The 22,514-nt window shown below is 40.8% G+C and overlaps 2 protein-coding genes across 7 annotated transcripts in view; one reads left to right on the top strand and one right to left on the bottom strand.

Moving 5' to 3' along the window:
* mia3 (MIA SH3 domain ER export factor 3) overlaps positions 1-12,092 on the bottom strand; it is a 23,000-nt gene extending 10,908 nt beyond the window's left edge. For 2 of the 4 annotated variants that reach the window (XM_078173886.1, XM_078173887.1), the window contains exons 1-6: positions 11,908-12,092; positions 9,673-9,806; positions 9,492-9,578; positions 7,178-9,332; positions 5,572-5,898; positions 5,003-5,130 (exon numbers count right to left, since the gene is read on the bottom strand). In XM_078173886.1, the coding sequence (XP_078030012.1) occupies positions 5,003-5,130; positions 5,572-5,898; positions 7,178-9,332; positions 9,492-9,578; positions 9,673-9,806; positions 11,908-12,028 (2,952 nt within the window). In that variant the 5' untranslated portion in view covers positions 12,029-12,092. The remainder of the gene's footprint in view (positions 1-5,002; positions 5,131-5,571; positions 5,899-7,177; positions 9,333-9,491; positions 9,579-9,672; positions 9,807-11,907) is intronic. The other 2 variants (XM_033648114.2, XM_033648112.2) reach the window with 2 other exon arrangements.
* Positions 380-22,514, top strand: taf1a (TATA box binding protein (TBP)-associated factor, RNA polymerase I, A). 3 transcript variants are annotated; one of them, XM_078173888.1, is made up of 11 exons: positions 380-659; positions 14,927-15,121; positions 17,147-17,310; positions 17,897-18,010; positions 18,094-18,292; positions 18,535-18,656; positions 19,412-19,570; positions 19,750-19,816; positions 20,062-20,185; positions 20,300-20,454; positions 22,303-22,514. In XM_078173888.1, the coding sequence occupies exons 2-11, from the start codon at positions 14,995-14,997 to the stop codon at positions 22,347-22,349; spliced, it is 1,278 nt and encodes a 425-aa protein (XP_078030014.1). In that variant the 5' UTR covers positions 380-659; positions 14,927-14,994; the 3' UTR covers positions 22,350-22,514. The 3 variants fall into 3 exon arrangements, 2 of the variants coding, with proteins under 2 accessions (XP_078030014.1, XP_033504161.1); XR_004502820.2 differs by lacking the exon at positions 380-659 and adding an exon at positions 14,033-14,235 and having other exon boundaries at positions 20,062-20,198; XM_033648270.2 differs by lacking the exon at positions 380-659 and adding an exon at positions 14,033-14,235.

The raw sequence follows: 22,514 nt of genomic DNA, 5'->3' as shown, positions 1-22,514 counted from the left end.
TAAAACCATCTACAAACAGCTTTAATCCTGTGTGGAACATGTATTTTTTGCACAATAAGGGGCGCTTAGTGTTGCAATCTTGAAGGTAATGTCGAGAGTATTACGAAGGGTAGGGCAGGAAATTAATTTCTGCATTCACAAACTACTTCCAAATTCAGTCACTGACATTATACGACTACAAGCCAGATATGGTTTATTTTACCGTTAAATGAATCATCATACAAAGGTTGCTTGCTGCCTAAAGGCTGACGTATTTATAAATTGTATCAGTAACTAAAATTGACCATGACTCTGGTTTTCATTACTGCCGAGTCATACCAAGAAGAACTCGGCATATTGCTCCAATCACAAAGGAACCTTTGAACTGAGCATATGGTAGTTTAGACAGGAACAAGCAAACACTCTATGGCTGTAATGAAATGCAGGGAATCAAAATTAAGACACCACATTGCCTGGATGGATTAATATGCTCTGTTCAGCCAACTGCATTTCATATCTCTACTTTTTAAATGTAGTAATGCACACAGGCAGGGCTGCAACCATACCTGTCAGGGCATTTATACTCTAATCTGCAGTGAAAATAAGATGTGAAAGAACCAAGTGGAAGTTTAAGATCTTCTGTCAACATCAATAAGGCAAGATCAGCTGCATCAAGTTTGGTGAGTACATTTAGGAGCAGTTAACGTTAAGTCACTGTGCATCAGCCATATGCTCATTAACACGTCAGCAGGCCAGGATAGCATGATCAATACTTGACACAACAAACAGACTGAACTGTAATAGTTCACTTACATGGTGAAGCTCCTTTTGAAAGTACACGTTAACATGTTCCGGCTCCATTACGGGTTTGGGTAACGTATCACCCTCCATGCTAGTCTTTGACACAAAAACGGAACTAGCACAAGTAATCGCTATGCTAGTTTGACAGGTGTTAGCTTGCTAGCACGTTAGCTGATATTAAATTAACCCGTACTGTTTAGCTAACGTTAGCCGTTAACGTTAGACAATACGGTGTCTTAAAATAAAACGTCGCTACAAACACCCACGACGGTAGTTTGTCGGTGAAGTCAGGTGATAGGTCGGACTTGGCAACAACAGTTGGCTAACGGTAATAACAGATGAGTCGTCGTATCCCATTCACTATCAATAATCAACCGACGAGGAGGAGACGTTAGCGGAGCTGAGCTGGAGGTTCAAATACGGATTAAAATAAAAGTACAAAAAGCGATAAATGAGCTAAATTAATTCGACAGCATACAGTCCATCTCAGTGCTGTCTTTTGTAACAATTATTTGCCAAAATAAGGCCCTCCAGTTGTGCTAATAGCCAGCTCAACACCGGCTGTGTTGAACTTCAGCCTACACCGCGTCGTCAACAAGACAGAGGGGAGGGCCGTGGGGCGTTCACGAGCAATCGGAAAATTGAGTTTTTTATGATACAGTGGTTCTACTGTTCATCCTGTCAGCACTGACATACTTAAACTGAACTGCGTGCTTTCTTTTGTGGGAATTTGATCATGCAGATAAGAATACTTTAACAGGAACAGGACAGATATGTGTTACATTCAAAGTTGATTGTTGCAGAGGCATGCCAGAGGCCAGCTGAGTGAAACTTGTGGTTCATGTTTTGTTTCATTGATTGTGTTTGTGGGTTATTTCTGAATATTTGCAAAATTGGAATCATCAAACCACATCAGAACTTTTTTTTTTATAATCGTCATAATACCACTACATGATGAACAACTATGTAATGTGTGTGTGTGTAAACCTCTGAGGGGGCATACTGGGATATATAGTTCATGGATCTACAGCCATTTTTAAAATGAATAAGAACTGTTTTCACAGTGCCAATATTCTTACAGACCTATTACGAAGACAGCACAGATAAATTCACCTTAAATAACTACAGACAAAGTAATTACTGCACAAATAGAGTGCCCCAGGGATGATGCTTTTCTGTAGGCTGACGTGGAAGTTAGCATCACACTGGTTCCCTCATCAAAAAGCCTATGCCAATTTTTCCATTGGATTTTGGACTACTGCAGAAAATAAACACTGGCAAACAAACATTTTTGACACTTATACATTTTGTTCAGCTAGATAACCTCCAAAAATGAACACCGCTTTTGTGATTATCAAAGCCTGAATGCAAAAAGCTAATGTTAGGCTATAAACTAATTAGACTACAGTCACATGACCCAACGTCACCACCATAACAGGACTGCAAGGCCGTGTTTGGCATGGCTCGGTGTGATGACGTTCTGTAGTCTCGTTTAGCCACTTGTTAGCAACCACCTTTTCAAAGACACATAGAAGCTTCAAAGTTCCTGAGTGGGGTATTCACTGACATATTTTATGTTGTAGAACAAAACATGAAAGTCTTTCAAGCTTGTGTTAACCACAGACCTTATTTCAGGCACATAACCAAGATCCCATTAAAAAAAACATTGACTTCAAGATGAGGGAACCAGGAGTGCAAAAATACTAATTCATATTCAGGTTTTAGGACTCATTCCTGGGGCACTCCACAGCGTCTACAGGGTATAACTCACAACCTTATGATTTCTGATTATTTTTACCAATCATACTCTTTCTCCATGGCTTTGTAGCAAATGTTTTGTGCCTTGGTACTGGTCCCTGGTTTAGGAGATGAAGTCTCAGATTGATGGTACAGTCACACATGAGCAAGAACAACATAAGTGAATATTTGCTTCCCATTCACTTCCATTATATGTGAGCAGAGGAGCAAATAAAACATTTGCTTGCAGTGGCAAAGCAAATTTCAAAAGGTCAAAGTTGGTGAGCTTTGAGTGATGAAGTCGCAGTCTCAACCTATAGTAAACAAGTACGTGTGGAGGAGACATTGACCACGTTCACATGCACAAAATATTCTGGTTCTTGCCCTTATTCCAAAAAAGACAATATTCAAACTAAGATGTCCACATGGCTGATAAAAAATATTATTTGATTAATATTGCCGTTTACATGCAGCCCTGTATACTGAGATTAAAGGATAACTTCGGTATTTTTCAACCTGGGCCCTACTTCCCCATGTGTATGTGTGCGTATGATTCATGGGTACAACTCGTTCTAAAATTGGTTCAGTATTGAGGGAGCCGGATGCAACCGGGAGCCGCAAAACGAGCTAAAACGGTAATGGGGGCAAATGCGTCCCGTATAAGTTTGCACATTAAAAGTGCTTTTTTTCGCCACTGACCGGTTCAGATCGCCAGTGTTATCTCTGTAAATAGCATACTAAGCGTTTCCCTTACCCTTCACTTGCTCTGGGCTGTGACGTCATCTCGCGAGAGCTTTGTGCTGGTTGTCCTGGAGTACAGTTGAGAGTTTTACTGCATCGAGTGAAAACAATGGTTCGTGTTTGTGCTTATCCGAATTGCAAGAACAGGATGTCGCGCAACACCCCATACAGCTTTCATAGGCTGCCTTTGTCGGATGGCGAGATGCTGAAGTTTTGGCTAGTTGTGCTACAAATGGATGCTAACACTCCTGTCCAGACACTGCGCCTTGCAGACCATCGGGACTGCAGTGCTCACTTCTCCCAAGATGACTACTGCCAGCCGAAGACGAGAAGACATCCAATCCCGAAACACCTCTTCCTCAAGAAAATGGCTGTCCCACGAGTAGAGACAGCTACAGACACAGTGGAGCAAAGCTCTCGCGAGATGACGTCACACAGCCCAGAGGTGAGGGAAACGCTTAGTATGCTATTTACAGAGATAACACTGGCGATCTGAACTGGTCAGTGGCGAAAAAAAGCACTTTTAATGCGCAAACTTATACGGGACGCATTTGCCCTCATTACCGTTTTAGCTCGTTTCGCGGCTCCCGGCTGCATCCGGCTCCCTCAATACTGAACCAATTTTAGAATGAGTTGTACCTATGAATCATACGCACACATACACATGGGGAAGTAGGGCCCAGGTTGAAACCTACCTAAGTTATCCTTTAACATGACCTATCAGGTAGTTTATTAAAACAAAACACAGAGAAGTGGAACAACTGGAGCCAATTGTCATTTTGCTTCATTGCATCAATATAGTATTTCTGCAAACTTTCCCAACGGTAGTGGACATGTTGGACCATATGAACACGGCCTCCCTCGTCCCTTCTTTCAGCCACCTTCACAAAAAAGTCGATGTTAAGATATTTGCACATATCCAACATCCAAGTCTTTCATAATGTTTAAAAATAGGTGTGTTTCTTATTCTGACCAGAAATGTGGGCTCTTTTTGGGCATGTGTCTACACCAGCCTTAAAACTGTTGGCAAGTTGGTTTGTGCAACGAATCTATCTGTGTGTTCACACCAAACGTGATGGACGCGATGTCATCGCCCGTAATGCGAGTATCGCATCGCTTGATCACAAATGTCATCTTTTTGATCATCGCTTCATCGCTTCAATCACAATGACGCAACTCTCCTACCGCAATTTTCTTCACCTCCCGCTATTTTCTCGTCAACCATGGCTGAGTTAACTACCATAGCTGCTCTTTATCTGTTGTGGACATCTGATTTGGATTGGAGACCCAAACGCCGCCGTGTCTGGGTTCACAATATCCTCCAGAAACGCACACAGCTGGGTGAATATCATCACCTCCTGCAAGAGCTGCGTCTGGATGACGGTCGTTTCCAGCGGTACTTCAGGCTGACGCTGGCCCAGTTTGAGGACCTGTTGGCCCGTATTAGTGCGTCATCGCGTCGCTCTTATCACCTGAAACGCGTCGCCCAAGCGACATTGCGTGATTTACATTGATTTTGAATGGAAACTTGTGGCGTTCATCGCGTTTGGTGTGAACGCACAGTTAGACGATGCACAGACCTGACCATAAACAGGCAAGAGGTCCTGTGTCACAAACAGGATTGCCTCAGCAGGCAATGGTCACTTGCATGTTTTCACTCATGTGACTGTGTCAAAAGAGAGTCAATGTTTAAAAACTGAATCCCCAAGCCAGTGTCGCAGTAGCTTAAAATTTTTAGATTTACCTCAATAGTCCACTGTGAAATTTTACTCTTCACCATCGAAAGGATGCAGCCCGTGTAAACAATCCCTGTTGAGAATAATCCCACTTCCTCGTGAATTTCAGACACTGATTCCATCGAGTCCAAAGATCCTGGTGAGACAAAATGTACCTATTAGTCAGGTTATATGTGTAAAAATGAAAAACCTTCCTTACAGTTTGTCATTGCACACATTCAAAATAGCTGAAGTATCGTGATTGCCAAACAGTTCTCCCAAAACCAGGTGAATCAAGGACTAAACAAGACTCATCTATGACTAAAATCCCAGTGCAGTGGGCTGATTTGCTGACCCAATGAATAGAACTTAATTGTGCCATGTTTTATTCTAACCGAAGTCCAAAGTGCTAAAAACGGGTTTATATTTTATGATACGCCACAAATATGACAGATTTTTCAATAGAAATGTCAGATTTAGCTTGAGGGCTAGGCAAAAAGTAAAAGTAATCTTAAAATCTCCAAAAAAAAAAAAAAAAAAAAAAAAAAAAAAAAAGATAAAAAGGTGAATGGTGAAGTTAAGTTTTTAGATTACCAACCTGAGGGTGAGTGCTCAACCTCCACACCAAGGCCCATGTCTAAGGGATTTTCCAGGGTGGCTTGAGGGACCTTCTGTATCTCGTCCGATGCGCTGAAGCTCGGCTGATTGTCTTTGTTTTTATTAAAATGTCCGCCATCCTCCTCCACATTGATGTCTGGTCGACTGTGCACGTCTGCAACTATCTGCTCCTCTTTAGTCTCAGGTGGATTTTCCTCAGGATGTGTTACTGTGAGATTGTCTTCTCTCTCAGCCTCTGGGACGGTGTCAACCTTGACTTCTTCAGCAATGTGGGGCGTGTCGTCTTGAACATTTAATTCATGTTCACCTAAGACAAAAACATTGAAAGCAATCAGGACATTAGCGATTATTCCAGGGCGTCATTTTCTAGGTTTGTCTTAAGATATGCTGGTTAGAACAGACTGTATTCCTAGGTAGGATTTTTTTCCTGTGAGGTGTGTACTTGCTCACAACTCTGGTATCCATCTCATCTATTTGATCTAATGACAGCAGGTGTGGTCTATGGCTTTGCCAAGGGCAAGGTATTTGCTTAGTAGGAGGTCAGTGTGGCTCTCTTTTATGTAGGTCTGCAGAGTTAGAGCCGGTACAATCATCAACTGAAGTCTAACTTTTTTAAATCTGTATTGGGCTGTACACTACATGACATCTGTAAAACAAAGAAAGATCTTGGGAATTACAGAGGATGAAGGTAGTTGTGGATCAAAATGCCTTGAAGTAAACTTTTGTCATACTTGCTGAAATTCTCACTATATCTATGTGGATGTCCTCATAGTGCTTCTAATGGCATTTGCTAGAATCTATGGTGGCTGTTGGAAAACAACCAATCAGAGCCTAGGAGAGTCTAACACAGCTGTGAATCATGGCTTGTGAAATGCGTCCAAACTGTCAAACTAAGCAGTGCTGATCAAATATGAATCAAGATTCTATTACTGCATTGCCTCAAATGTTCTCTGACACATATTTTAGTGTACTGTTTAGCTGTAAAATGAGAGAAATTGTCATACAGGTGGGCGGTGCTTGGTATTGGCTCTAGAGGGCATCCAGGTCACACTCTCTCATTTTTCTCATTTTACATATTAGCTGCCAAACCATTTAAACAACCAGTTATACAACACAGCAGAGTACAAATAGCCTGAAAAAATGTGTAAGATCAGAACAGTTGAATTGATTTTGCCAAACAAGTGGAACAAGATTTCTCAAGTTAAATAAAGTGAGGTGTCAATCATCTTCTCTAGCTGTACAGCCAAGTACAAATATGTATGTTGTATTTTTAGCAGTGGCTGCAAATCACTGTATTGTGCAGTGTAAAGTTAAATTCTATCACATATGGTCACTTGAGGTGTGATGTCAGGTTGAACTGAAATCCTTTCAAAGTAAATGAGGAAATATCACATTCTATCACATTCTGCATTCCCTTTATCTGCAGATCATAAGCTGATGCAATACACTGTACGTGTGTGTGAAAGACCTGTATCAGAGCTTAAAACAGAATATACAATGGTAAAACCTGACTCTACAAATCACAGGGGACTGAATCATACAACTGGTATCTATTCTAGATAGTCATATTTAAAAATCAAGCCTACCTTGGTCAGTATCTGATGCTGTGCCAGTAGCCAAAGGCGTGCTGTCACTGGCTGTTGAATACTTCTGTCGTAGGCTGAATGCGAGCTCCTGGAAGTCATCCAGTATTTCAGTCTCCTCATCCACACTACTTGTGTCAGTAAGTTGGTCATAGTTGTCTTTTGTGTCCTGGCTGTCCAGCATCTTCTCAATCTCATCCAGGATGGTGTTCTCAGAGGTTTCCAGGATGCTCTCGAGTGCACTTTCAATGTCTTGTGTGGTACCTGTGTGTGTGCGACGGGTAGCCTGCAATTCGGTGTCCAAGTCCAAGAACATGGACTCAATTTTGAAAAGATTCTTGAGACCCAGAAGCTTTTGGACTCGCATCATTTCCTCCTCTGTGAAGTGGTCTCGAAGCAGAGTCAGTCTCAACACGCTGTCGCTGTACTCTGGCTCTGGAGTCGACACAGTGGGCAGAGCTGTTTCAGGTGAGGGTTTGTCAGAGTCGGTGTCATCTGATTGTGAGAAAGAAAGTGCGTTTTCATCTTCAAGTAATTCTTCTTTCTCCTCGCCTTTGGGTTCCTCTATCTCTATCTCTTCTTCATCTTCCGACTCCTCTGTAGGATGTTCTTCATGACTCTCTGGTTCCTTCACAGATAATTGTGGTTGACTGTTAACACTCTCTGAGACTGTCATTACATGGTCATGTTTCTGATCAGGTAAGCTGTCATCTATCGGCTTTTCATCATCTTTCATATCTGAATTCTTTGATAGCATCTCCTCAGTGAATGGGTCCTGACGTGTTTCAGTTTTGGTGCTGGCTAATTCTTGATCTGGCAACGTTTTGTTTTCGTCCAATTCATGGACCAAATCCTCACTATGTTCTATTGTAATGCTACTGTCATTATTATTGACCACCACATCTTTGGGTGCCTCCTCCTCTTCCTTTTTGTGCTCAACTGGTTCATCTGTTGTTTTAATACCTAAGTTTTGAGCCTCAGGAACGGCAGTAGTATCATGTTGTGGCACCGGATCCACTGATATCGTACTTGCTTCTCTTTGATGGTGTACTGGCTCATTGGTTGGTTTTAAAGTTTCCTCCAAAGTGTCCGCAGGTCCGATCACTTCTCCGTCACTCTCATCTTTATGATCAAACGATGCTGGCTCCATGTTCTCTGGCTCTACGTTCTCTGGCTCTGTTGGTGATTCTACCGATAGCGGTACTTCTTCTACAGCTATCTTTGCTTCCTCAAAACTCGGGGCGTTTTCTGAAGCAGCTGCCACTACCTCATCTTCGTCAACGTCGTCGTCGTCATCGTCATCGTCTTCCTCTGAACTCAAATCTTGGTCTGTCCTCTCTCCCCCGGTGACAACTGAAAAAACAGCATCTCCAAATGACGTCCACACGCCCTTCTCCTCTGCTGCCTCTGGTTTGTCATCATGAGCTGTTGGAGGACTTTCATGCTCTTTGAGGGGATCAGATGCTGGAGTGTTTACGGATTCTTTAGTGAAAGACAACAGTGGAGTTTCTACTTCAACTTCAATGTCATCCTCGGGACGATTCTCCTCATATTTGCTTTCCTCCTCTTCATATGGCGATACACTCTTGGTGATTTCATCATCAGTGGTGACAGCATCAAAAGTTGTTCCGAGGGTAGTTTTCAGCTCAGGGATTTGCATTCCTTCAAATATCGAGACTGGTTCGCTTTCAGGAACTAAATCATCTTTGGGAACAGATTCCACTTCAGGTGGTAGGGGTGTATCTTTGGTTTCTGGCACAAGATTTTCAAAAACAGACTCTGCTGTGCTCTCTTGCTCAGCTTCTGTCTCTTCTGCTGCTCTTTTGGGAGCATCAGGTGTAGCTGCTGGATCAGGCTCTTCTACTTCTGTAGGAGGTGATTCAGTTACTGTGTTAGGTTCCAGGAAAGAGGCACTTTCATCATCTGGGACTTCATCAATATCCTCATAGCTATCATGATGCTCAATCTGTGTTTCATTTTTAGATGCCTCATCTGCTGGCGGCTGTGTTTCTTTCTGCACACTCTCTGCCACTTGGATTTGGTCAGGTGTTACCTCATTTTCACCATCATTCTCCTTAGGTGAGGAGCCTAACAGTGAATCTACGTCGTAATTATCAAACTTATCAAATCCAGTGTCAAAACAGACGAAATCTGTTGACTGAAAAGAAGACAAAAAGAAAGTATCAAATTACAAAACATGCATGGATATTTGCAAGGGAATTAATGTGTGTAATGCTGGTTTGAAAGCTCCATTGTATTCTAGGTGGCATTTTGACCTGGCTAATGAATTCAGTAAATGAACAACATATCTTCATACCTCTGCTGGAACTTCAATTTCTTTGTCAGTATAAAGGTGGTTAACTGCAAGGACCTCATTTGGGAAATAGCCAAAGTTACTCCCAACCTACGGACAAATTCAAGAAGAGAACATGTTTTTTACTACACAGCAAAACCTACGTTATCCAGTTCTGATTAAATATTAACCAGAGTATACATACACTTCCGGCCCACATGTCGTTCCTTCTGCCTGACAGTTTGTAGTATACATAGACAGTTTCTGATTTCTTGATGGACAGGAACCGACAGTCTGGTCCTGAGAAATCTTTCATAGCTTTTCCCCGACACAAAAGCACTGTGAAAGCAAAATATGAAGCATTAGAATAGATTTAAAAAGGTACATTAAGCTTATTATTTCAAGAATGCAAAGTGTCAATCAGGCAGCAACCTTTTCAAGATGCATTCAGACAAACAGAAAATATACATCTTTGTTTTGGGCGCACTTATCATACCATACAGTGTTGTCACAATACTTGAACTTCTAACAATACCGCTGAAAAAACTGAGACCATAAAATGTACATTCTTTATTAACTGATAAAAGTAAAAAGGTTAGACCATGATGACTTCTTTTCTTGGATAGTAGTGGAGAACAGCAGGATGACTGTGGTAAACATTAACAATAAGCGAGAGTGAGAAAGTGCAGATGGTACCGCTGTTATCAATATTGCAGAAAATGAGTACTGACACTGTTTCAAATATTCAGAATCTATATGTATCAATAAATCAATATTTTTCAAAACACTAATACCTGCAATGAATGATTAGGCTATTTTCATTGTGAATTAAATTCTAGATTAATCGGTTAAGGATTTGCTCCATGTATTGTAAGAAAATACCAAGAGCTGCTAGTTACAACTGTGACAGAAGATTAACAAAATCAGCAAATATTCACATTTGAAAAGCTGGAACTGATTAAATTTGGACTTTTTTGCCTAAAATTTACACAACTGATCAAAAATATTGCCTGGTTCTTTTCCGTCAATCCAATTCATTTTAAATTTAATTTATAAAGCCCACTATCAGAAATCACAATTTGCCTCAGAGGGCAGCATACGACATCCCTCTGTCCTTGGACTCTCACATCCAATAAGGAAAAACTCTAACCCTTTAATGGGGAAAAAATGGTAGACACCTCAGGAATATCAACTGAGGAGGGATCCCTCTTGGCTGCAGACATACAACAGATGTCGTGTGTACAGAACAGATCAACAAAATAAATTTACAGTAATCCATATGACAATATGATACATAAGGAGAGAGGGAGACGGAGAGAGATGCAGGGCAAACAGTGATGACAATAGCTACAATGACATTTTAGCAATAACTATATATATTAACATGTGATAGTATATGTATGTGACAATAATAATCTTATGTGTATAATTATAGTAGAATCCACTATTTGTTTCAGCTCTACAAAATTTCTCTTTTTTTATTTTTTATAAAGCATGCAACACAAAATGAGACTTAAGCTGATATAACTACAGGACATGACATGACATGAACTATCTGCATTATCTCCCTGACATACCACTGTTGGTATTAAAACCAAAACATCACTGTCTTAAGTCTCAAGTGTTGATTTAAAACACCTGAGGAGCAAAGTGACTTATCTCCCTGTGCTTCCTTTTGTTTTATGTGTCTAGTCTTTATTGTTTTACGACTCAAAGCTAGTTTCTTATCACCTACACCAATCTTTTTTTGTGGTGAACAGTTAAGTGTTATTTTCAGTCAACAACAGCAGCTGCCAGCTGTAACGTTACCCCCCAGGCTCAACATGTGTTGCTTTACATGTAGTTAGCACTGCAAACTGAACGTGCTAACAGTAACGTCCATTTAAATTATATCAAATTAAGCTAACGTTTAATTTAAATAGTTATAGCTAAGCTACGCAGTCTGGAGTAACGTTAGTCTGTGTTGAATTAAATTAGCTACACGAAAAGAAGTAACAACCACAGCTAATGTGGCTTAACAATAAAGCTAGCTGTCTTTTGTTAGCTAGTGTTAAGCACTGTTTTTTGAACGTTACGAACATTACAACGCTTTTGCCCAAAGCCGGCCGGTGGCTAGTTAGCTGCTAACGTTAGCCACCAAGCTAGCTAGGCAGGCCGGAGCTGCCAGGCAACCGGCCAACACTACGGGCTACGTCTCAACGAATAACATACCCGAGCTTATAACTCATGTTAACATTAACATGCCCTGTATTCAATGAGCTCTGCTGCTACACAGCATCAGAGCTGCTACAGAAGGTTATCCAGGTCGCAAATATCGACTGGCAACAGGTCTAGAGATAAGGCGCAGTTTATGGCTAGCTGCGGTATCGGGATGTGGGAAGATTGCATCCTTCAAGTCCTGATGAGCTAGGAGTTAAAACAAGCCTGTGAAAAAACTTACTGCTGCACTCCTCGTCTGCGCATCTTTTAAAGTCGGAGAACCTTTTTTCCAAGGCTGCTGTTGAAATAAAATTAAATAAAAGTAATAAAAAGCCCTGTCGGTAAAAGTGTTTTGCTGCCATGCTGGCAGTTTCTGTTGACTGGCTCGACTCTGCTGCTGCTGCTGGAGCTGAAGGAGCCGACACGTCAGCAGATCAGATCCGGCAGGGTGTAGGCACGGATAGGTTTACACAGGATATAAGATTTGGATCTGGCTGCTGCATGTGTCTGTGGGAAACAACCCCAAGAAGGTGCAAGTGGTAAAAGGAGAAACTGCACTGGATATCAGCCTCATTAATAAGTAGGTGCAGTTTCTTCTGGAATCATCCTGTACACCAGCAGGGACATCTGAAACATACACACAAAGATTTTCAGAGATTGAAAACAAGGAATGTTGTGCACTGTAATGCCATGTCATCAGTGGTGGAGGAAGTGTTCAAATCCTTAAAAGCACTAATACCACACTGTAAAATAATCTGCAACAGAAAAAGTCGTGCAGTGAAAATGTTACTGAAATAAAAGTATGTGAGTACAAGGAGAAAATTATATTTAAGTAATAAAAGTCAACTTCATAAAACCAAATAATTAAAAGGAAAAGCAGCAAGTCCTCACATTTGAAAGGTTGGACCCATGAAAAGTATTTGCATGAAAAAATGGCTTAAGCAATTATTAAAATAGTTGCCAATTCAGTTTATAATCAATCAGCTATTGGTTTAAGCCAGGGGTGTCCAAACTTTTTTGAATGGGGGCCAGATAAAACAACGTGAAAATACTTGGGGGGCCAACTGATTCTTGGGTTTAAAAAAAATAAGAAATAAAGTGAGACAAATGCAACCATTTTTATCTTTTAATGAACTATTACTACGTGATGCCTGTCTACAAACTGTATGATAGTCCTATCATTGTGAAGTGAAGGGTAAAAATGTGAAGTGATCTTGCTCGATTAACCATTATTGTGTAAAAGGGCACATATGGTATATTTTGAAAGTCAAGCCAAGGGCCGATTAAAATTGGTCTGCGGGCCATAATTGGCACTAAGTGGAGAGATGTCAGAGTGGGCTGCCCATGACGGGCGCTCCGAGCGGTTGGGGGATTCGGTGCCTTGCTCAGGGGCACCTCAGCAGTGCCCAGGAGGTGAACTGGCACCTCTCCAGCTACCAGTCCACGCTCCATATTTTGGTCCGGACGGGGACTTGAACGGCGACCCTCCGGTTCCCAACCCAAGTCCCTATGGACTGAGCTACTGCCGCCCCCCTTAAGCTGCACTATATTTTCAAATTGTTCGTGCGCAACGATTTTAATTTGTACTGTCACTAGTAACTAAAGTTATCAAAAAACTGTAGGAGTAAAAGGTAAATACTCAAGGAAAGTAAAAAATACCTCAAATTACTTACTTAAAATACTTATGTACAATACTTGAATAAATGCACTTACCCATACTCCAACACTGCATTTAATCTCCCCCAGAACCCTCTCCAAATATAGTTTAACCCTATAGCCAGAAAAAAAGAATAAAGGAGAGAACAAGGCAGTTTTTACAAGTTATTTTAAGAGTGGTAAATAGGCTTATTGCAAATAGGAAAACATGACAAAACTGTGACCTAATATGGAAAAGAAAAACTCAATATGTGCAATATCTTCCTCACAATGAACTCTATTTGCAAATTTGGGTTTTTTAAAATGATAAAATAAATATCATGTCATTATCATCTATTTAATGTCTGCACACACCATTATATATCTATAGATAGACAGATAGATATAAAACAAAACAAACAGCACAAGCACACAGAAAGGTAAATAAATGACATTATATACACATAAACTACATTTTGAATATTGAAAAATATCAGTATGGATCAAAACTTTGGAAAAAAAACATGTAAAACAAAACAAGACAGCAGAAAATACTGTAAACAAATGCCCAATGTCTGAAATCAGAGCTATTGCTGAAACATCAGTTCACCTCAGGTTAGGGTGACAGCAGAAATAACCAGAAGCGAAGAAGGAGCTATTTGCCCCGCCCCTTCCGGTAACAGCAGCCAATAAACGCGCACCTTCCCTTTTCACTTCCTTAGCGACTGTACTGAAAGCACAGAGGGGGAATAGCAATAGTGTACATGTGGATGTCCCGTTAATATACTCGCATAACATAAACTTTTCAACAACAACGCAAATTTAAATTCTAACTAGTTAAGTACCACAAGTTGTAGTTGAACGTTTGCTCACCGGTGCAGGTTAGCTTAGCTGCTAGTTTAGCATCGGCACGTTGTTTATCACCAGAGTGCAGGTAGGAACTGAGCTAACTTTGTTTTACAAGATAATAAGCTTGTCTCCTTTCACTTGAGAAATATCACCATGATATAGTTATTTTATAATAACAGATGGAGCTTTGTTGACAGTGATATTTATTCTAAACTATGTTAGAAAGCTAACTTAGTTAAGAGTAAGCCCCAAATTACAATGACACATTGTCTTACAACTGCAGAATAAAGCTGACTGAAGCCTGCTAATGTCATCAAACAATAACTTAATAGGACTGGTCTATTAATGTGTTAATCTGTAATGACTACCTTTCTATCACTACTATTTCATTCTTATTACATAGCAATTAGCTCCAGAACTAAGATTAGTTGATTAACTTTACAGTTGATCTACAGGAAATTGATTGGCACCTATTTTCATAATCATATAAATGCCAATGCATCTTCCTGCTTCTTAAATACAACAAATGGCTGCGTTTCCTTGTCTTACATTACTGTAAATTGAATTTTTTGGGGGTTTAAATTGTAAATTGTAATTGCAATTTAAAGACGTCAACTTGGACTTTTCACTGTTTTATGTGACAAACAATTAATCGGTGAATTGAGAAAATAATCAGAAGATTAATCAATGGTTAAAATAATCACTTATGAAACTTTATAATCTTAATGCTGTGTAAATAAATCACCTGCTGAACACAAATATGTTTCTCCCTGCAGGTGGAAGTCATAACTGGAGCATCAGAGCCAGTGATCAAAGGCAGCTGAGTCTAAGCGCTGTGCTGATTATGGATGACACACAAATAGAGTCAGTGCCTTTTGAAGACTTAGAAGATGACAACGATTCCTCAGACGACAACTCTTCAAAGTCAGGGAAAAAGTCAAAGCTCCCTCTGGTTACTTCTACGTGTGCAGGTGAATTGTACAGTATGCATCTCCATACACAACTAACAACAAACTCCATTAAAGAAATGCCTAAGATTCCGTATCCAGTTAGATGTTATTCAAAAACAATGTCTCCATTAAATACATTTTAACAGACACTGAAAAATGTCCTGCTCAGTACAACTTTGTGCAATTAAGTCACAATTCTTAAGTAAAACAAACTTATGGACCCGTATAGAAAATGTTTATTTGTTTATGATTTTAAAAAAATTGCCCACTGTATCAGCAGATTTTTATACACTCTCAAATATCAATATTAGTATCAGCTGCAAAAATCCAGTATTGGTTAAACTATAGAACTTGTACTAGTTCATAATGTTTACGATTACAGTACAGGCCAAAAGTTTGGACACACCTTCTCATTCAATGCATTTTCTTTATTTTCATGACTATTTACATTGTAGATTCTCACTGAAGGCATCAAAACTATGAATGAACACATGTGGAGTTATGTACTTAACAAAAAAAGGTGAAATAACTGAAAACATGTTTTATATTCTAGTTTCTTCAAAATAGCCACCCTTTGCTCTGATTACTGCTTTGCACACTCTTGGCATTCTCTCGATGAGCTTCAAGAGGTAGTCACCTGAAATGGTTTTCCAACAGTCTTGAAGGAGTTCCCAGAGGTGTTTAGCACTTGTTGGCCCCTTTGCCTTCACTCTGCGGTCCAGCTCACCCCAAACCATCTCGATTGGGTTCAGGTCCGGTGACTGTGGAGGCCAGGTCATCTGCCGCAGCACTCCATCACTCTCCTTCTTGGTCGAATAGCCCTTACACAGCCTGGAGGTGTGTTTGGGGTCATTGTCCTGTTGAAAAATAAATGATCGTCCAACTAAACGCAAACCGGATGGGATGGCATGTCGCTGCAGGATGCTGTGGTAGCCATGCTGGTTCAGTGTGCCTTCAATTTTGAATAAATCCCCAACAGTGTCACCAGCAAAACACCCCCACACCATCACACCTCCTCCTCCATGCTTCACAGTGGGAACCAGGCATGTGGAATCCATCCGTTCACCTTTTCTGCGTCTCACAAAGACACGGCGGTTGGAACCAAAGATCTCAAATTTGGACTCATCAGACCAAAGCACAGATTTCCACTGGTCTAATGTCCATTCCTTGTGTTTCTTGGCCCAAACAAATCTCTTCTGCTTGTTGCCTCTCCTTAGCAGTGGTTTCCTAGCAGCTATTTGACCATGAAGGCCTGATTGGCACAGTCTCCTCTTAACAGTTGTTCTAGAGATGGGTCTGCTGCTAGAACTCTGTGTGGCATTCATCTGGTCTCTGATCTGAGCTGCTGTTAACTTGCGATTTCTGAGGCCGGTGACTCGGATGAACTTATCCTCAGAGGTGACTCTTGGTCTTCCTTTCCTGGGTCGGTCCTCATGTGTGCCAGTTTCGTTGTAGCGCTTGATGGTTTTTGCGACTCCACTTGGGGACACATTTAAAGTTTTTGCAATTTTCCGGACTGACTGACCTTCATTTCTTAAAGTAATGATGGCCACTCGTTTTTCTTTAGTTAGCTGATTGGTTCTTGCCATAATATGAATTTTAACAGTTGTCCAATAGGGCTGTCGGCTGTGTATTAACCTGACTTCTGCACAACACAACTGATGGTCCCAACCCCATTGATAAAGCAAGAAATTCCACTAATTAACCCTGATAAGGCACACCTGTGAAGTGGAAACCATTTCAGGTGACTACCTCTTGAAGCTCATCGAGAGAATGCCAAGAGTGTGCAAAGCAGTAATCAGAGCAAAGGGTGGCTATTTTGAAGAAACTAGAATATAAAACATGTTTTCAGTTATTTCACCTTTTTTTGTTAAGCACATAACTCCACATGTGTTCATTCATAGTTTTGATGCCTTCAGTGAGAATCTACAATGTAAATAGTCATGAAAATAAAGAAAACGCATTGAATGAGAAGGTGTGTCCAAACTTTTGGCCTGTACTGTATATCAAATAAAATCTTTGTTTGTTTGTTTGTTTTATCTTAAGAGACACCTCGTGAAACTGGGTTTCATGAGAGTACCAGAATCTGCCTGGAACAGATGAGAGAAGCCCTGCTTCATCACAGATGGCAGGAGGCAGCAGAATATATGGCATGTTACACACAAATGTTGGAAGACCCAACCAATGGCAGAGCTCAGCCGTGTAAGGAGGTAGGTTTGGTTAGGTCTGCGTTAGTATGTGTTTGTGTCAAGGCCCAAGGGCTTAAATTATTACACATAATTCAATGCAGCATTAACAGACTGGAGTTTCTAAAAGCTTTTGCAGAGATTGCAAACAGTTTGAGAGTATATTCATAAACAGGGGCGGCACAGTGGTGCAGTGGTTAGCACAGCAAGAGGATTCCAGGTTTGAATCTGACCCCTCTGAGTGGAGTTTGCATGTTCTCCCTGTGTCAGTGTAGGTTTCCTCCAGGTGCTCAGGTTTCCTCCCACAGTCCAAAGACATGCAGGTTAGGTTAACTGGTGACTCTAATTGCCTGTGGGTGTGAATGTGAAGATGTCTCTATGTGTCAGCCCTGTGACAGTCTGGCAACCTGTCCAGTGTGTACTCCACCTTTTGCCCAATGACAGCTGATAGGCTCCAGCACACTTGCAACACTGTACCAGGACAAGTGGTTATGGAAAATGAATGAATATTCATAAATAAATAATCAGTTGCGCAAAAAATCTGCTAAAACACAGCACATAGGAATTCACAAACTTGACATTAACCCTCTTTTTGCACTTTCCACTGCAGCTTATCTGGAGGATCAGCGCTGAGATCCTTCACCATCACCCCAACTCAAAGCTGGACGACTACAACAACATCTATGAACGAATGAAACACTCAGGAGTAAAACATTACCTGATGGTATGTTAGCTAATAGACCTGACTGCTCACACATGTTTTACATCACTGAAAGATATTTAAGACCTGTTCCTTTGTGTCTCTAGATCTGTCTGGAACATGCGTTCCACCTGCTGCTCAATGGTCACATTGAGGATGCAAAACGTCAGCTGTCTGCTGCAGAGAGTTGGAGGTACGGGAAGGAGTCGGCAGCTCAGTTACAGAGGACTAAACTGATCCAAGCCTACAGGAGCTTACTGGATTACATCATCTGGTGTGACAAAAAGTTTACACACTCCAGCACTGGTAAGCTGATACACAGCTTTTCACCCAAAACATCAATTATTTACTTGTCTCAATTGCACAGGCACACTGCGAGCTTGTGTGATGTCACACTGCCACCTACAGGTCAGATCTCGTAACTGCTCTGGTAGAAAAGAAGCTTAAGAGATGATTCAGTTGTAGGAAACATATTTGTGTGTACAAAGTAGGATTTATTGTTTGAAAAATATCTTTATTGTTTGTGAAAACTGATCCTTTTGTTTCAGAGTATTCCCACTCTGGTGACAACCAAGACACGCACAACTACTTCAGACAGGCCTCTGTGAATCTAAAGGAGATTCTGAAAAATCCTGGCGTCTGGGATCCCTTCATACTGAGCTACGTCGAGGTAAGAACTCATTCCCAACTGCCTGAATTAATGAAAGAAATATATATTTTTCATATCGCAAGCTTTTGATTTACTGGTCCATCTACGTCCCAACCCTCACTTATGGTCATGAGCTCTGGGTAGTGACCGAAAGAATGAGATTGCGGATACAAGCGGCCAAAATTAGTTTCCTCTGTGGGGTGTCTGGGCTCAGCCTTAGAAATAGGGTAAGGGGCTCGGACATCTACAGGGAGCTTGAAGTAGAGCCGCTGCTCCTATGTGTCGAAAGGGGTCAGTTGAGGTGGTTCGGGCATCTGATCAGGATGCCTCCTGGGCTCTTCCTGTTAGAGGTGTTCCGGGCATGTCCCACTGGTAGGAGGCCCCGGGGCAGACCCAGAACATGCTGGAGGGATTATATATCTCATCTGGCCTGGGAACGCCTTGGGGTCCCCCAGGAGGAGCTGGAGAGCATTGCTAGGGAGAGGGACGTCTACTTTGTTCGGCCTGCTGCCCCCGTGACCCAGCTTTGAATAAGCGGTTGAAAATTGATGGATGGGATATTACTAGATAAAACAGAATTAATCTACAAAGACATTTATAATCAGCTGCTCTTGAATAGACCTATTATACATTTTGATATCACTAGTCTGTATCATGCTCTTGATTTAAGAAGTATAGTTTTTGTCTTGTTCCCGTGAGGCTTGCTGCTGTTCAGTTTTAGGCCTAAGTCAAGTCAAATGTCCTTAATTCTTGTGTAACCTGTTTTATTTTGGCAGATGTTGGAGTTCTATGAGGATCATGAGGAGGCTTTGAAAGTCCTGAATGATTACGCATATGACAGCACTTTTCCACCCAATCCCAATGCACATGTCTACCTGTACCAGTACTTAAAGCGGCATGATACTCCAGAGAAGAAACTGATGAAAGTACTGAAGGTATAACTGTATTTTAAAAGTACTGTATTTATGCAAACATATTATAATGATCCCTGTGAAATTCTGGACAAATTATGACATTAACTTTGTTAAACTAGAACTTGTTAGATTTACAGTCAAGCACACAAGAACAAACTGTGTCTAATGCATCGTTAAAACTTTACTTCCTCGTGCTGTAGACCCTCCATGTGTTAGTCCCAAGCCACGAGTTGATGTTGGAGTACAGTTCTCTCCTGCTTCAGTCAGGTAAAACCAGGGTTGATCCTAAATTAAATTACAAATATTACCTGATAATTAATGATACACAGAATTAAATAAATTGTGATCATTTACCGTAAACATCAAGAGGCGTGTTCTTTTAAAAAAGTTTTATAGGGTTTTGGAAAAGATGCCTTGACATGACTTTTTTAAAATGAGAATGTGTTCCCTTTGTTGTAGCTGAACATCATTTCCCTGTTCCACAATATCCATTATTAATTTTCTTCCTTCAGAGAAAAAAACTGACACCCAGAAAGCTTTAGAAGTCATTCTGGAGATGCTGGACTTTGCCTGCTGGAGGAGCAACCTGGACGTGTGGAAGAGTTTAAAGGCCATTATTCAAAAACTACAGTCACAGTATGTATTAAAGGTTTGGACGCTCTATTTTTTGAGACTGCAGTTTTTTTGTAATTGATATGTCATAAACTGTTGCTAAAGACTGTGTTTCTGTGTATTTGTGTATTAAACCAGAGAAGACTGGAAGGACGTTGTCTCTGGAAAAATGGCTGCGAGGAAAGACTGGTGGCCCGTGCTGCACTTCACAAGCTTCCACGCTAGTAAAGACTCTGAGGAGAACCCAGAGCTCATGGAAGTGAAGGCATCACTGATGAAAATTCTTTGCCCAGGTAAGTTTGTGTACACATGCATAAAGCAACTTGTCAAGGTTTTGTTAAATGTAACAGTTAACTGTCATTACTGTGTAGAGGTTATGTCAGTCCTCAGTGTTACCAGGCAGAGTTTTAGACACAACACTGGGCAGGAGTTACTCTCACTGGCCTACAATAATCTTTATTTATTCTGACTACAGTTAAAGATTGATACACCACATAAATGATCCACACGTAGGAGCTTTGATGTAACAGTCATTTTCACAGTTACCACCAAGTCATATTTTATAAGGTGTAAAATAAACTTTTTAAGGCCAAACTTCTTGCAGGATACTTGACATTGCATTTCTAGACAGAAGTTGGCATTTTACGATGCAAACAAACTCTGAAGTTAGAAGAAAAAAAGAACAGTCCACGTCTCTCATGTGCACTGGGGTTTTCTGAGCATATATTTTACCGGTGATTCCTCACGAGAAAACATTAACACCGTGGTTGGTGATGTGTGATTAATGGAAACAACATTTGAGATTAGTCCAGTATTGAGCAAGAGCGCTGCACACTGCAGCTGCGTAACAGGCTGCAATATAGCCACTGGAGGCAATAGTGCACTATCAATTTACATACACTAAAAGTGCTTCTTTTTGCCACTGACAGGCTCAGATTGTTATTGCAAGTGTCTGACAACATTGTGTAATGGACCCTACACAGAAATAAAACATTTATTTTTACCTTTTGCTTGATCCGGTCTGTTTGTTATTGACTTTGTGCAACAACTCAACTTGCGAGACTTCAGAACGAGACTTCTCCTTGAGTGAGACTTGGTTAGACACAACAACAAACACCAAGTCAAGCAAAAGGTAAAGAAAAAAGTTATATGTCTTTGTCAGGCAGTTATAATAACAATCTGAACCTGTTGGTGGCAGAAACAAGCACTTGTAGTGGACGTACATTGACGGTGCTCTATTGCCCCGAGTGGTTACATTGCAGCCTTTTTGCCACTGCAGCTCTCTCGCTCAATACTGGACCAGTTTAAACAATGGTTGTTTCCACTGATAACTTAAACCCTGTTTGCATGGGACTACTGTTACCTGGGGATCTCTGGTACTTTGTAACAGTTGTGAAGGTCATTGGCGATATTAATCCTGTGTCAATGTGCCATGTTCGGAATTTGTCAAGTAAAAATTCCACTTCAAATTACCTACCATATTTCTCCAAACACAGAGGCCATATGATGCGAATCGCCATTTGAGTGATTTGGTACCAGAACCAGAGTGATTTATTTAGGTGCTATATTAAGTTTTGACAGCAGTCTGGGTGCAGGTGGCTCATCTCACTGCACAGCACGGAGACCTCTTGCAGAAAAGGCGAGCTCAAATCAATCAAAAGCTCAAAAGATGATGAGATGGATGAGGTGTGACAGTGTGTGGCAGAATCACTTCATTTCACTTCAATCAATTCAACCTGCATTGAAAAGATAAAAAGGAGGTTTACGCTGGACATCACCTCTAGTAGTGCTGTGTGGTGGAGTTACAAATGACTGTTTGCATCATGTCCAGGGTATAACGTCAGTAATTTCAATTAAAATACATATTTCACTCGTCCTGTGCAAATGTGCCCCATGAGACACAGATGTTAGGGTAATTTCTAAATCATGAGGTCCCCAGGTAATACTAATCCCGTGTGAGTAGAGCTTTAGACACAAAAACATGGTAAAATAGGGTCCAGGTTTCCCTTTAATTGGCATACTTATATAGGGTTTTATTTCCCCTGCACCACTGTAGGCGATCAGCCAGTCTCAAAACAGCTGATGTCTAATTTCCATTTCATACATATACAGTACAACTTAATGTGCCTTTCTTCTTACAGACCTAACGCTCAAGTACTCAGCTGGACAGGTGACCAGTGGAGAGTGAACCAGAGACAAGAACTCAAAGAAACAATTAAAATGTGTCTTCATTGTTCACAATCAAGAACAGAGCAGGGATGCTGTTGGAGAAACAAACTGAAAAACTCTGGCAAAGACCATGAAGTTTATTTTGACAAGATTTCTTTTTTGTGATAAAATATTTTCAACTCAA

Source organism: Epinephelus lanceolatus, chromosome 13, assembly GCF_041903045.1.
Source record: "Epinephelus lanceolatus isolate andai-2023 chromosome 13, ASM4190304v1, whole genome shotgun sequence".
NCBI classification, from domain to species: Eukaryota; Metazoa; Chordata; class Actinopteri; order Perciformes; family Serranidae; genus Epinephelus; species Epinephelus lanceolatus.
Note: the sequence above shows the minus strand (reverse complement) of the source record. Positions and strands in the feature narration are given on the sequence as shown.

Excerpts from the sequence above, each read along its gene's own strand:
- taf1a (XM_078173888.1), top strand. The coding sequence starts at position 14,995 with ATGGATGACACACAAATAGAGTCAGTGCCTTTTGAAGACTTAGAAGAT. Across the intron at positions 19,571-19,749 it reads AACTGATGAAAGTACTGAAG|ACCCTCCATGTGTTAGTCCC; the intron begins GTATAACTGTAT and ends CTCGTGCTGTAG. Across the intron at positions 20,186-20,299 it reads ATTCAAAAACTACAGTCACA|AGAAGACTGGAAGGACGTTG; the intron begins GTATGTATTAAA and ends GTATTAAACCAG.